A 13,433-nucleotide genomic window follows, 5' to 3' on the forward strand; every position below is an offset into this window, starting at 1 on the left:
TCCCTCCCTCCCGCACCAACCTCCTGTAAACGCCAAAGTTCCACCTAAGAGGCAGACAACCTGGTGGACTTCTAACCGCCACCTGGCCGTCCCTTCTCCCCCCACCTCCACCTCGCCGCTCAAACTTCCTCACAACACACCACCACCGGCCCAGTGGCCTCACCACCTCCTTTGCGGGGTGTCGGCAAAGCCCGCCCCGCTCCACCCCGCGCCCCGCCCCGCACTCCGCCCCGCACCCCGCCACGCCACGCAGTTCCGCAGAGAAGACAATCGATTGTGTCTCATCTCGAAGTGCGTCTCGCAGCTGCCCAGGCTGCCCACGCACCGGGCGATATAACAAGGCCCAGCGGCTCGCTTACGCAACCCGTCCCTCAACCCTTCCCCTCTCTCCCTTATTGCCGAGGCCACGGCGGGGGTGGCGTGGGGTGGGTGGGTGCGTAGGTTCAAATGCCGTTTAACGACACCGCGCGATTGTTTGTTTTATTTTTGCTATTTCTTTCGATTCGCGGAGGTAAAGATGTCAAGTAATGACGGTGAGAAAGAGAGAAAGACAGGGGACGAAATGGGATTCGGAAAGAGTTAATACTAAAAGCGAGGATTGGGCACTTCGTCTGAAGTTCTTAGCTAAAGTTAACTTATTTTAAAACCGCCAAATGGTCTCTGAACTGCGATGCAAAATCTTCACAGTTTTACTAAAGTTCACTGATATTCGCCCGGACTTCATCGAAACTCTTTTGAAGGAGTTCATGGTGGTGCAAAAATAAATAGCCTATGTCCCCTTGGAGGAAACAAGAGGAGGTAGGTGAAGGTGACGGAGAAGTCGGTGAGGTGAGCCGAGAAGGACAGATCCCTCCTTCCTTCTCACCTCAAGCTACAGGTACAGCAAACAGAGCGTAAGACGTAGGAGCTGGCTAGCTGCTACCGGAGACCCGACAAGAGGGATCACGAGGGCCAGCGCCGAGCGGGTCGGCCGTGCGTGCTCCTCCATGCAGGGCTGCTGCTACAGGTAGAGAGATAGCCAGCTACCGCTAGCTACTACCGGAAAGGGAACGCGCAGACCGCCAACTGCCGGGGCTAGCCAGCGCCCAGCCCAGTGGGTAGACCAGGCCGTGGGTCGTGGGTCGTGCGTGCTCACCTCCAGCACGGCTGCTACACGTAGAGCTATAGCTAGCTACCGCTAGCTACCGCTAGCTACTACCGGAGAGAAGTGAGCGCGCGGGCCGCCCCAGCGCTAGTCAGCGCCTAGCGAGTAGGCCGCGCGCGCTCCTCCATGCACGGGAGCTTTGCGGTTGCCTACCCGCCAGGCGCGCCCGCCCCACCAGCGCCGAGCTCCATTCACATAGCTACGGCTAAATTGTGATTTAATTTTTAGTTGGAAAAGACAACATTAAAAAAAAAGTGTTGCGAGTGTTCCAAACGATCGTTTGTTTTGTTTTTCTCAACTTGGATAGTCAAGAGAGACTCAATTTACACTCATCCTCAGAGATTAACATACCCCATTATCTGCACAGGGTGGCGAGGGCAGCAAAATTTACACCCAGTGGTCAAGAAACAAGTTGGAAACAAAGCTTCTAAAAATTTGGCTTCTATCCTGTAGGAAGTTTGGCATGCATCCACGAACAGGCACTGAGCTTGTCATCCCCCTCCCGTTTAAAACAATTTGCCCAAGATGTGCAACAAAGGACAATGTGTGAAGAGTAATGAGGAATTTTCTTACCTGGAGTCAGAGGTTTCATCCATGTTTGCTCGCCATATGGTGATGGTGATGATTGTGAAGGAGTGGTGAAAGCAGCTTGTCACAAAAAACATTTCTACACACACTTCAAACAGCATGGCACTTAACCTATTCAACACCGTTGGTGATGTAGCTTAACAATGACTACAAACCAATACAAACACACCACCACACAGGATAAATAACGCTTAAAATTTAAAACAAACACCTAATTTAGGATTCTTAATAATAACATCACATTTGAGCCATAGCCTACAGTATACCAAACTAGTTTAATATTAGAGCAATATCCTACATAATGGGGACAACAGGTACAAGTTCTATGTTTTACAATGCCTAACATTCTAATTACATCAGCTCTAGACAAGAATTGTTATTTCAAAAGTCCTGAATTGAAATGACAGTTCAACTGTAGCACAAGACAGCATGAAAACAATTCTTGTCATGAGCAGAAGAGTACTAGAGGGAATACAGTAACATGTCAAAGTGTGTTTCACCACAGACTGGACACAAACAAAACTTCTATACCCATAGTATTATTTAACACAATATTTGGAGGTTATGGTTGTTATAATATTACGACTAACGAGGCATCAACACTTTTGTACAAAATGATAAAATTTGAGGTTATGCTAGGTGTGTGCTGTAAAATTTCCAGACCTTATAAACTGAACCAAAACTCTCAAAATGATTTCCTTGTTCTCGTAGGTAAGAATAATATAAACATAGAATTGTGTTTGACAAATGCACCATCAAACAAAAATCGTCGTGTTTACGTACGGTGATTACGTGATTGATCGTTGGAAGATGTGGGTAGATATCACCGATGCCCGACAATCCTAATTCGTTCTGCGGCCGAAATTCGCGGATTACAGACGAAATCTACAACATTTTCGCGCACGGTTCACAATACGACGACCGACACGGCTGCCATATTTGATTTGAAATGATAGCCGATCCGTGATGGAAGGCGGCCTACTATTGGTTGCTCAGGCGTCCTGGGGGGCCATAACAAAGGATCTCATTGGACGACACGGTGTACTCAAAACAAACAAAACCAGTAGCAGACGACGTACCGCAGAGTTTTGGCTGCAAAGGGGGAGGGTGAGGGGGGCATAGTGGGGAAAGAAAACAAATTAGTAGCGATAATAACAAGTTTAACCAACCAGACACAGAAAAATATTTCAAATTATGATAGTCCAGTTTTTAAACATGGTTCGGAAACATGAAACTAATCAAATTTCTGAGTTTGTTCTGTCTTAAGAACATGCCCTCCAAAGAAAATTGGAGTCTTAAAAGCCAACATTGATGTTTATGATTTGGTTCGTGGGTTGACATGAACGTCTGCTAGTGCTGCTCTGCTTTGGTTGTTTTCTCGGTTCATTATTGCATGAACAAAGTTTAATTGAGTGAGGGAACCCTATCCACGAATGGATTCAGATCCCGAGGCTGACATAGATGGAAATGACACTTCATCCAAACGAGATTTTCTCAAACTTGAGAGAAATCTCCAAACGGTAAGATACACCTAACACTGTGTTTCTAACCTCCTCAAACTCATGACATTAGGCATTCAGACTTATTGAACCTGCTGTTAAGTGTATGACAGTCATGCAAATTTTGAAAATTATTCTGATGGTTTACAGTCTGGTTTTCGCGAGGGAGCCGGAGCAGGGCAGGATGGGGCTTTCCAGAGTGGTTTTGACGCTGGTTATGCCGAAGGCTTCAAGACAGCGTTTTCCCTTGGAAAATTTAATGGGATTGTTGAGTAAGTTAAGTTATCATAGTGTATTCACTCATTTGACTAGTTTTAATCTGAGTGGTGTCTCTTTCCAGAACATTAAAGAGAAATGCTGAGTTGCTTTCCCTTAACGAGCAGGAGCTTGACAGTTTCAGCTTTGAGAATTCCAGATTTGGGCTGTGCCAAATTTGTAAAGATTCAGCAGATAAGTCTCCTTGCAATTGTAAGAAATCCCAAGATATTACTACAATAAGTGCAAGACAAGCAGAAATCACCAAGAAAGCACTGACTGAAAAAATGTCCATTAGTTTACCTATATTTGAAAAGACAGGACTCAATGAATTAATTGCACATGATTCAGAATAGGCATAATTCCTCGCATAATTCTCAAGTTCACATTCCATCTCAACATTTTTCTAATAAAGAACATTTTTTAATTTAACTGAAGTTAAGATTTTTTTTAACTTTTCCTAGTTAAGTAGGAGGTAACTTGCTTGGAGCTGAGTGCAAAGAAAACAACCAAGTAATACAAATGTTAGCCAGTATAATTCAAATTCACTCACTCATAAACAAGTACTTAATTCATAAATATCAAGTCAGTAAAATCCCTTTCTACAAGTACAGTCCTTCAGGTGTGCCCTCCTTCTTGCGGTATAGGACACTTTCCTTCGATTTCAGGAAATCTTCATGGGTTACTTTCATCCTCCTTTCACGAAGAGCCATGAGACCTGCCTCAGTACAAATAGCCTACAAAGAGAAACAAAATTAACATTTTAAAACAAGGGAAAACCACCTGACACAAATATTTTAGTTACTGGACTAGATTTTATTTTCCATACCTTGATGTCTGCACCTGATAAATCATCTTTGGCCATAATGAGTTCAGTGAGATTGACATCTTCAGACAGAGTCATTCTTGATGTGTGAATACTAAAGATACGGCGCTTAGTCTTTTCATCAGGAAGGGGGAACTCAATTTTTCTGTCAATACGGCCAGGTCGAATAAGAGCAGGATCCAAGGTTTCAATTCTATTAGTTGCCATAACAACCTGTAAATGGAACATGTTAAAGAGTTATGAGTATGAATCAGTTACCATATTTCTAATAAGATATTCCAAAGACATACCTTAACATCACCACGTGAATCAAATCCATCAAGCTGATTCAGAAGTTCAAGCATAGTACGTTGGATTTCGCGTTCACCACCGGAATTAGAATCATAACGCTTGGTACCAACTGCATCAATTTCGTCAATAAACACAATTGATGGAGCATGATCTTCAGCTACACGGAATAACTCACGCACTAACTTAGGACCATCACCCTGTAAACAGACATCAAATACTTGTTAATAACAGATATGTAAACTCAGTTGTTTCAGAATATAGCAGAAAAATTACATACCAGGTACTTCTGGATCAGTTCTGACCCCACTACACGAAGGAACGTGGCGGATGTTTGGTTTGCTACAGCTTTAGCCAGTAATGTTTTGCCTGTTCCTGGAGGCCCGTATAAAATAACACCCTTGGGTGGTTTGATACCCATTTCTTCATAATACTCAGGGTGAGTAAGAGGAAGTTCAACAGATTCCTTAATTTCTTGAATCTGAGTGTCTAACCCACCAATGTCAGCATAAGTTTCCTGAGGAGCTTTCTCCAGTTTCATAACAGTGACCATAGGGTCAGTGTCATCTGACAAAACTCCAACAACAGCATGGACCTAAAACAATCATTAAAAATATGAATCTCATAGCAATATTGTAAAGATAAGAAAATATGTAATTTACACTGATTATTACCTTGTGGTTCAGAAGGACAGAGCATCCAGGCTCCAGCTGGTCCTTATCAACAAAGGACAGAATGCTGACATAGTGTTCACTTCCAACAGAGGTTGACACAATGGCATGATTATCATCAATAATTTCCTCCAGTGTTCCTACAGACATAGGAGTTCCTCGCAGATCATCAACCTTTGACCTTTCTTCCTGAAAAATTAGAAAGAAAAAACACAAATCCAGTCAATAACAGAAAGCGACAACTTTTGAAAAAGACCCATTAAGATACAAACCTCATTCTTCTCCTCTTGGGGCTTTAGTCTCTCCTGATTGCGAATAAATTCTTCCTCCATAAGTAGATAATCCTTTATCCTCTCCAACTTGAGTAACTTTAATCGGCATCTTGTGTGTGGCGTGACTGCGCAGAGGAAATTCAATTACAGAAAGAGAAATGGAACAGATCATCCCTTTTTACGATCTTTCCACAACATACCTTGCGGCAATTTCATAGCAGCATCTGGTCCCTTTGTTCTCCTCTTCTTCTTGCCGACCCGTGTGGGAATTGGGGGTTCATACTTCTTCTTCTTTTCCTTGTCATCTTTCTTTTCCCCTCCAGAACCACCCGCACCCGAGTGGTTTTGACCCTAGAAAATAAAATAGGACAAAATTTAAATGAATGGCCTGGATTGCGTGCATCATCAATGCAACTACAACATTAAAAAAACACGTAATACCCAGTTAATCAAAATACGTAGAATCACTGTAATTTTCAGTTAAATGACTCATGCCATATTTTATTATTAAGTTATGCTTAGCTTAACCAAGAAACTTTCTCAAAAAAATAATTCGAGAAAATATGACACGTAGAAGAGGTTAGAATGTCCAAAATTTTAAATACAAACAACAGGTTCGCCGTAAAAGTTGTGAAATGTGTTCCGGTGAAAGATAATCAGTGAGCTACTTCTAAGAGCTAAAGAATAATACGGAGATTTCAGTAAAATTGAAATAAACACGGTATTTCCGAATCGGCAACGGGTGAATGACAGGCGCAAACTGATGAGGTAAACTCAATGAATACGAGTATGTAAGTTGTGGATATTGTATCCTTAGACGTGCACATGGAAAATGCGTGCCAGATTATTGATCAATTCAGTTTAAACTTCAGTACTTACCATAATAAACGAAAATACACGGACAAAGTGTAGAACAAAATTTACAAGTCACTTGTTTAACTCCACCGCCGACTCTGCCGAAACTGCTTGCGTGCCACTACGAATTCTTTTTCCCCTTCTTCTCTCCTAGTTATAAGAGTGGCCGTGGAGGGCAGCACCTCCGCACCGGTACCGAGCAGCTGGCACGCAGGGCAGGAGGCGGCAAATTCGAAACACGAGGACTGCGCTGCGCATTCTTTCTTTACAGATGAATCAGATCATTGTTTCGACAAGAAACGGCGCTTGAAGGCATATAAGTTGTGCCTGTTTCAAATAAACTTCTAATACATAATCAATGTTTGCTACATATTTTTTATACATGCGAATCAGCGAATCGCGCCTACGCATGTCTTTGGCCGGGCCGCGAAGATAAGGACTCCACCAGGACCCCAGCATCTCCAGCTGCCGTGCCGAGGCCGCCGTCGAAACGCAGTCGGGGCCGAACGCGCGAAGGCCCCTCACTGCTCCAGCAACAACCTCTCCAAGATGAACAAGCTCGTTGCCATCGTCGTCCTGGCTTCGCAGCTGGCCGTCCTGCTGCACCTCACGGCCGCCGCCTCCCACCACCGCGTCAGGAGGATCGTCGGTGGACGGGCCGCCCAGCCGCCCCCTGTCGACGACCCCGTCGTGTTCGTCTACAAGGACGACCACGACGCGCGCGTCCTGGGCACCCGGGAGCGCCCCGGGGGCTTCTACGTGTACCGGGGCATCCGCTACGCCGAGCCGCCCGTCGGCCTCTTCCGGTTCCAGGTGGGTCCCATTCATGCCATCATCACTTTCCTTTCACATTAATTTTATTTTTGACGAGAGTCACAATAACCAGAGAACATGATCTCGTCAAAATGATATGAATTGTCAATATTCGGACATTTTTAAGGCCTGCTCCGACGTCATTTTGACATCAAACTACATCACTTGACACCATCGTAACTCTGAAATAATTAATGTCGTTCTGACAAAACTTTTCGAGTTCTGTGGGAAACGCTCCTTCTCAGTCAGCTGTCAAGGCCCGAGGTTCAGGCTTGTTCTTTTTTTTTTTCCACGGGGTAGAAACGACCATTCTTGGACCAATTCGATATGAAAATCGAAATTAGGTCGACATGGACCCCGCGGTCGTTTTAACGGACGAAGTGGAGAATAAAGACCTCCCAACCCCTTCCCGCCCCCCTCACTATTGGGCGATCAGGCTCGGGGTAGGCCGCCGCCTCCACACGGCACACAGCTGCTCGACGGGTCGGCCTACCCAGTGCCTTGCAGGCGCTATCACAGTCGTCGGCCGGGCCGTCTCGCGCCTGCCCTGTACTTGTTTTAATCTAATTATAAATAACCTCGCCCGAGCCTGCTCGCACCGGATATCCAGAAGAGCTATCCGTGCGTGCCACATTCGCGGGCGCGCGGGGCGGCGCGGGGCGCAGCTGGGGGGCACAGCTGGGGCGGAGTGAGGCGGGCCCCGCGACTTATCTCCCGCTTCCTGCGAGTTTTGGCCGACGTACAGCTGATAGTATTTGTGTGGCGGGTTCGCTTCGCAACGCCTGCCCACCCCCGCCGCCGCCGCCGCCGCTCGCCGCGCTACGCCCCTCTGGCCGTTTGGATGCTTTTAATAAACGCCCCCGCCCCTTTCATCTTCCAGCGCCCCCGCCCCCTGCGCCTGGAGGGCATCGTCAACGCCACCACCGCGCCGCCGCCGTGCATCCAGCCGCACCCGGACGATCCCCTCAAGACCCTGGGCAGCGAGGACTGCCTCTACCTCAACATCTACTCGTCTGAGGTGAGCTGCCACCATGGCGATGCGGGGACTAGAACACTCTCCTCCTGGAGGGGAAGAGTCGCGCTCCCCCCTCAGCTGCTGTCCGGACGGCAACTCACTCATGTGACCGCTTGCCCTTCCAGCTCCCCAACGGCACGTCCGATGGCCTCCCCGTCATCGTGTGGATCCACGGGGGCGGCTTCAGACGCGGTTCGGCCAACCAATACGGCACGGGCCACCTGGTCGACAAGAAGGTGGTCGTGGTCACGCTCCAGTACCGCCTGGGCTCCTTGGGTGAGAACACTGCAGCAGCGGAGTAGCGAGGGTTCAAATACCGACCAACTCCTTCAACTTCCTCCTCTCACGCCCTCACGCACACTGTGCAGGCTACATGAGCACATCGTCGCAGCAGCTGCCGGGCAACGTGGCCATGTTCGACATGGCGCTGGCCATGAACTGGATCAAGGAGTACATCTCGTTCTTCGGCGGCAACCCCAAGAACGTCAACACCATGGGCCAGGGCACGGGGGCGAGCAGCGCCATGATGATGGGGCTGTCGCCCATGACCCAGGACAACGTCAAGGGCATCGTGGCCATGAGCGGGTCGGCGCTGTCGCCCAACGCGGTGGACGCCGAGCCGCTGGACGCGACGGACGAGCTGGCCATCCAGCTGGGCTGCCCGACCCAGCCGCACCTCGCCATGGTGCGCTGCATGCAGGAGGCGCCCGCCGACCAGATCGTGTTCGCGGACGAGACCCTGCAGGTGATGCCCGCTCGGAGAAGACCTTTTCGCCAAAGCTTGACGCGGAAATGTTTACGTTTTTGTTTTTGATTTTTGTTTGTGGGGCGCAGACCTTACGCCTGGCGTCCCAAGGCTTTGTCGGCGGACTCGGCGGTCTGCTGTCTCCCTCCCCCGTCGTAGAGGGCAAGGAGGACAGCCGCTTCCTGCCCAGCTTCCTGCCCGAGCAGCCCAAAGAGACGCTCGAGAAGGGCAACTTCCCCAACATCTCGCTGCTGACGGGCGTGTGCAAGGACGAGACAGGCCGCGCCATCAAGGGCGGCTTCCAGAAGGAGCTCGACAAGAACCTGAGGGCCGTGCCCGACTTCCTCAACAAGGTCCTGCTCAAGGACCTGGCTGGGAGGGCCGCCGGTGAGTCCGGAGCTGTTTTTATTGACATAAAAGGATCGACGCATAGTTGGTAGAGAGGCGTAACGGTTTCAAAGGGTTGCTGTGCAGTGATCACACACGGCCTGAGGTTTCTTCTCGAGAGAACCGAGGCCCAGGTCGAGAGGGTTGGGGCAAAGATCGGGGCCAAGGTCGACAAGGTCGCCACCAAGGTCGTAGACAGGGCCGAGACGGTCGCGGCCAGGGAGCGGGATGCGCGCGGACGGTTCGCTGACCGCCTCGGCGGCTGTCACGGCCTTAAGAAACTCGCCCGCCATTGCGGTTCGTCCGCCGGAGATGACCACCTCGGTGACCACCATGCCCATGTCGCAGGTGTCATCAACAACGTGCAGAACTTGTTCGGGGGCCTGGCGTCGTCACCGCTCTTCCAGCAAGCGGAGAAGGCAGTGGGACCAATCACCAAGATCGTCGAGGTGAGCTTACCGCGCGGGTTGAAGGCAGTACTGGATCGCAATCTCGTTGTTGTTGCACTCTCTCTGATATACCACCCCGCAACCCCGCAGGCCACCACGGACGCCCTTTTCAACTTGCCCATGTTCCAAGCGAGTCAGCTGTGGTCCAAGAAGGGCGGCAAGGCGATGGTGTACAGCTTCGAGCACACATCCCCGCGGGCGGCCCAGGCTGGGCAGAAGTTCCTGGGCGGGCTGCCCCTCATACAGGCCGGACTCGACGCACCGGCTGCACTCAGTAAGCACCGCGATCACGCATGCAGTCAGTCAGTTCAAGACCCAGTCAGAAAAAATAGCTGTCGGAACGATGTCCAAACCAAATCGTAACGACGTCAACCTTTCCTCTTCGACGCCACTTTGATATCGTATCGACATCCCATGTGGCCCCATTCCTGACCGGGGAAGTCCCTTTGCAGATGAGACCTTCCACGGCGACGACCTGGCCTTCGTGTTCGACGCGCGGCCCCTGGAGGGGATGAAGGGGGACGCGACCCGCGGCCAGGTGTCGCTCACGGAGCCCGAGGACATGAAAGTGCGCGACATCTTCACGAGCCTCATCGCCGACTTCGCGCACAGCGGGTGAGTGCTGCAGTGATGCTCGCAGATACTCCGCGCGGCCCCGGCCGTCCTCGCGCACGGGGTAATACCGACAAGTTCGCGTGTTGCAGGCAAGAGGAGGGCAATAAGAAGAAGGAGAAGCCCCGCTTCCCCTTGCCGCTGCCCAGCTTCGGCGGCATCGGCGGCGGCGGCAAGCAGGAGAACAACTTCCTCGTCATCGACCAGAACCCGCGCGTCGGCAAGAACTTCCGGGGCTGCCAGATGGCCGTGTGGTCCGGGCTCTCCGGCCCCCAGCTGCCCACCGACTCGTGCGCCGACATCCTCAAGAACGCGGTCGGCGCCGTGGCGGGGACGGCGGGCAAGATCGCGGGCGGCCTGACTGGAGGGCTTGGCGGCGGCGGCCTGGGCGGCCTGGGTGGTGGCAGGCAGGGCGGCAAGCCGCAAGGGCCGGGAGGGCTCTTCGGCTAGGCAAGGGTGTTTGAGAGACACAATAAAGATGGGAAGATCTGTTTATTCCTACGTCTATGTCTTATCATTAATTAAAATTGTACAGAAATCACTGGGGGATGGGATTAAGTCAACAGCATGGCGGTAGGCTCACGCTACTGCAGTTAAAACCTCCTCGCGAGCAGCCTGAGCGCGGAGGTGGTGGCCTCAGGGAGGGAGCTCGCGTCGGAGTCGTCGGCCGGGTCGTAGGTCAGGGGCTGGGGAGCCGCCCGCAGCCCGCCAGCCCCACCGCGACCGAGTCGAAGGTACTCGCTACCTTCCATGAGCTGTGCTGTGGAAATGCGGCGTTACTCGTGTGAACTGGACGGTCATGAGAATTTCTGACTGACCTGCGGTCCCAAAACTCGGCTAAAAGTCCCCTAAATGTTAGTGTTTTGCCCGCAAAAAGATAAACAGGCCACTGAAATTTCGGAAACGGCGGCATCCGAGATTGGTACCGGAAGTCAGAACCGAAGGACGGCGACGTCACGCCTGCATCACCTTCGGGAGGCATCCAGCTCCTGACGGCCGGCTCACTCGCCCTCCCGGCGGCCCACGCGGGCCCCTGGACGTCCCAGCAGGGGCATTCGTCGCTAATGTCCGAGGAGTCATCTCGGCTGCTGCCCGGGCCGGAGGGCGGGCTGGGCGGTGGACTCGAGGGCGTGCTGGGGGTGCGGCCCGGGGACGGGCGCCAGCAGTCGCAGTGGGGGCACTGAAAGCTGGACGTTGACGCCAAGCTCACGCTGTGGTCGGCGGCCGTGTGCCTCACGTCCGTCGTCTCGACGTAGGTGCGCTGGAGAGGACACGACCCCTCAGGCACCCGGGCCTGGGCAGCGGGACGCACACGGTATGCTCGGCGCCCTCGCCGCGGGCCACGCGAGAGAAAGCAGTCGACAAGAAACTTACCGGCAGCTTGGCCAGAGGCTCGGAGCCCAGGCTCAGACTTCGCTTGCGGCCGCGTCGTCGAGGCGACGCTCTCGGTGGCGGCGGCGGCGGCGGACTTTTCCGCCGGTCCAGAGTGAGCTGGGTGGAGCTGCAGGGCGGCTCCGGACGCGGGCAGGACGCCGCCGTGCTCAGCACCGGGGCGCTGTGGACTGCGGGGCACTCGGCCTCCCGCCGAACTGCGGCACCCGCGTCTGACGCCGGGAGACCAGGAGCGGTGCGCACCCTGGAGGAAAACCTCTCACTAAAAATTATTGGTGCTCTCATTTTCCAGTATTTATTTTTTTCGGAGTTTTCGGCAGGCTGCCAACCTGTGCAAGACAGAGACGAGACCGCCGTCGCGGAAAAGCTCTCGGAGAGCGAGGGTCGTCTTTCGACGACACTTTCTCGTCCACTTGGAGGCCGCGACCCCACGGGGACCCCGCGAACCCTCGCACAGAGCCGCGGTCAGGTGGGCTGGCGTAGCGTCGACGTCCTTGAGCGGTGCGAGGGCGCCATCCCCGTGCCAGGGCCTCCTAAGAGTCAGGGTCGCCTGCTCTGCTGCCGTCGGCATCCTGGGGGGCGACTCCTTGAGAAGTCGACCGAGAGGCATGCGCGCCAGGTCGTCTTCGCCCTCAAGGGGCCTAAACATTCTCGCGACGTTCACGGTCACCGGTGCGTGCGAACACCCCCCTCCCCCGAAGTTCAGGAGGGCCTTGGTGTTCTCATTGTTCGCGCAGACGCCCAGTTCGGACAGCAGCCACACCAGAGGGATGCGGTACAGGACGCTGCGGTCAGGCTGGACCAGCGCGACGGTCACGGTGGACTTGGACATCGCCACGGTGATGTCCCAGAGACTGCGCCGCGCTTCGTTCTGCTCGGCGGACGTCGTCCTCACGACGACGGCGTCCTCTAGAGAGATGGCGGAGCGTGGAGGCGATTCGTTAGGGGCGGTTGGCAGGGGTGACTCCGGGGAGGAGGAGCTGCTGCTGGAGTCTGTGGCCATGGGGGACGGGGCGGTGGGCGAGGTGCTGGAGCTGCTGGAGTCTGTCGTGCTGCTGGTCGGGACGGTGGCCGAGCTGCTGGAGCTGGTGCCTCCTGCACGGCTCGCCCAGGGCGACATCCAATGGTCCGTGCCGTGGCCCCACATGCCCTTAGATCGCGACGACAACTTCCTCGCCGTCCGTCGTTTTCGCAACCGCCCCCAGGCAAAGTGACGTGGTGCGTCGTTTCGACAGGACGCCTCACTGCCTGACGAGCTGGAGGGCTCGCGGTGCTCCGCCCTGCTCCGGACCCTTGAGGCCACCCTCCCCCGAGCTGATGGGGGGAGCGGAGGCAGAGGCACGCAATCCAGTTCGACGCGCGTGTATTCGTCCTCGACGGCTTGTAACATGGGGGTGGGTGCGTCCTCTTGGGCAAGCGTGCTCGCCGAAGTCGACCACGACGCTCCGCGAGGCACTTCGACCGGATTCTCGGACACCCTCGACGTGTCAGACATGACACATGTCGTCGTCAACATCTTCCCGGGGCCGTTTTGCTCTGGTAGTGTGTCACCGGAAGCCAGCACCTCCGCGCCGTGCATCGTGGCTGGTCGTTGTGATACATTGGCATCTCTAAAAAGATAA

The 13,433-nt window shown here is 52.9% G+C and overlaps 6 protein-coding genes across 6 annotated transcripts in view; 2 read left to right on the plus strand and 4 right to left on the minus strand.

Annotated features, from left to right (window-relative positions):
• The window catches only part of LOC113204201 (neuronal calcium sensor 2), a gene marked incomplete in the record, with an annotated part of 110,553 nt that extends 108,070 nt beyond the window's left edge, over nucleotides 1–2,483 (minus strand). The window contains 1 exon segment of the mRNA XM_052270636.1: nucleotides 1,718–2,483. Coding sequence (XP_052126596.1) covers nucleotides 1,718–1,736 — 19 coding nt within the window.
• The window catches only part of LOC113204237 (neurocalcin homolog), a 116,933-nt gene extending 114,238 nt beyond the window's left edge, over nucleotides 1–2,695 (minus strand). Inside the window, exon 1 of the mRNA XM_052270635.1 lies at nucleotides 2,516–2,695. The gene's annotated coding sequence lies outside the window, so the exon portion shown is untranslated. The remainder of the gene's footprint in view (nucleotides 1–2,515) is intronic.
• A 263-nt stretch (nucleotides 2,696–2,958) lies between these two features.
• LOC113209898 (uncharacterized) lies at nucleotides 2,959–3,918 on the plus strand. Its single transcript, XM_026427662.2, has 3 exons — nucleotides 2,959–3,252; nucleotides 3,382–3,503; nucleotides 3,572–3,918. Exons 1-3 carry the CDS (start codon nucleotides 3,166–3,168, stop codon nucleotides 3,840–3,842), a joined length of 480 nt encoding a protein of 159 aa, XP_026283447.1. The 5' UTR covers nucleotides 2,959–3,165; the 3' UTR covers nucleotides 3,843–3,918.
• Nucleotides 3,919–4,000: 82 nt separating this feature from the next.
• On the minus strand, nucleotides 4,001–6,580 carry LOC113209897 (26S proteasome regulatory subunit 4). Its single transcript, XM_026427661.2, has 8 exons — nucleotides 6,423–6,580; nucleotides 5,744–5,894; nucleotides 5,544–5,668; nucleotides 5,275–5,460; nucleotides 4,881–5,195; nucleotides 4,603–4,800; nucleotides 4,316–4,525; nucleotides 4,001–4,223 (listed from the first exon to the last, which is right to left on the minus strand). Exons 1-8 carry the CDS (start codon nucleotides 6,423–6,425, stop codon nucleotides 4,089–4,091), a joined length of 1,323 nt encoding a protein of 440 aa, XP_026283446.1. The 5' UTR covers nucleotides 6,426–6,580; the 3' UTR covers nucleotides 4,001–4,088.
• A 282-nt stretch (nucleotides 6,581–6,862) lies between these two features.
• Nucleotides 6,863–10,920, plus strand: LOC113209896 (cocaine esterase). Its single transcript, XM_026427660.2, has 9 exons — nucleotides 6,863–7,211; nucleotides 8,092–8,229; nucleotides 8,352–8,502; nucleotides 8,595–8,971; nucleotides 9,061–9,358; nucleotides 9,707–9,807; nucleotides 9,898–10,081; nucleotides 10,260–10,422; nucleotides 10,512–10,920. Exons 1-9 carry the CDS (start codon nucleotides 6,948–6,950, stop codon nucleotides 10,867–10,869), a joined length of 2,034 nt encoding a protein of 677 aa, XP_026283445.1. The 5' UTR covers nucleotides 6,863–6,947; the 3' UTR covers nucleotides 10,870–10,920.
• On the minus strand, nucleotides 10,747–13,416 carry LOC127750081 (uncharacterized). Its single transcript, XM_052270634.1, has 2 exons — nucleotides 12,141–13,416; nucleotides 10,747–12,055 (listed from the first exon to the last, which is right to left on the minus strand). The coding sequence occupies exons 1-2, from the start codon at nucleotides 13,388–13,390 to the stop codon at nucleotides 11,653–11,655; spliced, it is 1,653 nt and encodes a 550-aa protein (XP_052126594.1). The 5' UTR covers nucleotides 13,391–13,416; the 3' UTR covers nucleotides 10,747–11,652.
• Between the last annotated feature and the right edge of the window lie 17 nt (nucleotides 13,417–13,433).

Source organism: Frankliniella occidentalis, unplaced genomic scaffold (genome assembly GCF_000697945.3).
Source record: "Frankliniella occidentalis isolate FOCC.00 unplaced genomic scaffold, Focc_3.1 Scaffold131, whole genome shotgun sequence".
Lineage (NCBI taxonomy): Eukaryota > Metazoa > Arthropoda > Insecta > Thysanoptera > Thripidae > Frankliniella > Frankliniella occidentalis.

Coding starts and splice junctions, on each gene's coding strand:
- LOC127750081 (XM_052270634.1), bottom strand. CDS start 13,390: ATGCACGGCGCGGAGGTGCTGGCTTCCGGTGACACACTACCAGAGCAA. Junction 12,056..12,140: donor CTCGTCTCTGTCTTGCACAG/GTTGGCAGCCTG, acceptor GTTTTCCTCCAG/GGTGCGCACCGCTCCTGGTC.
- LOC113209896 (XM_026427660.2), top strand. CDS start 6,948: ATGAACAAGCTCGTTGCCATCGTCGTCCTGGCTTCGCAGCTGGCCGTC. Junction 8,503..8,594: donor GTACCGCCTGGGCTCCTTGG/GTGAGAACACTG, acceptor CACACTGTGCAG/GCTACATGAGCACATCGTCG. Junction 8,972..9,060: donor TCGCGGACGAGACCCTGCAG/GTGATGCCCGCT, acceptor TGTGGGGCGCAG/ACCTTACGCCTGGCGTCCCA.
- LOC113209897 (XM_026427661.2), bottom strand. Junction 5,196..5,274: donor CTGTCCTTCTGAACCACAAG/GTAATAATCAGT, acceptor TGATTGTTTTAG/GTCCATGCTGTTGTTGGAGT. Junction 4,801..4,880: donor AACTGATCCAGAAGTACCTG/GTATGTAATTTT, acceptor GTCTGTTTACAG/GGTGATGGTCCTAAGTTAGT.
- LOC113209898 (XM_026427662.2), top strand. CDS start 3,166: ATGGATTCAGATCCCGAGGCTGACATAGATGGAAATGACACTTCATCC. Junction 3,253..3,381: donor TTGAGAGAAATCTCCAAACG/GTAAGATACACC, acceptor GATGGTTTACAG/TCTGGTTTTCGCGAGGGAGC. Junction 3,504..3,571: donor AAATTTAATGGGATTGTTGA/GTAAGTTAAGTT, acceptor GTCTCTTTCCAG/AACATTAAAGAGAAATGCTG.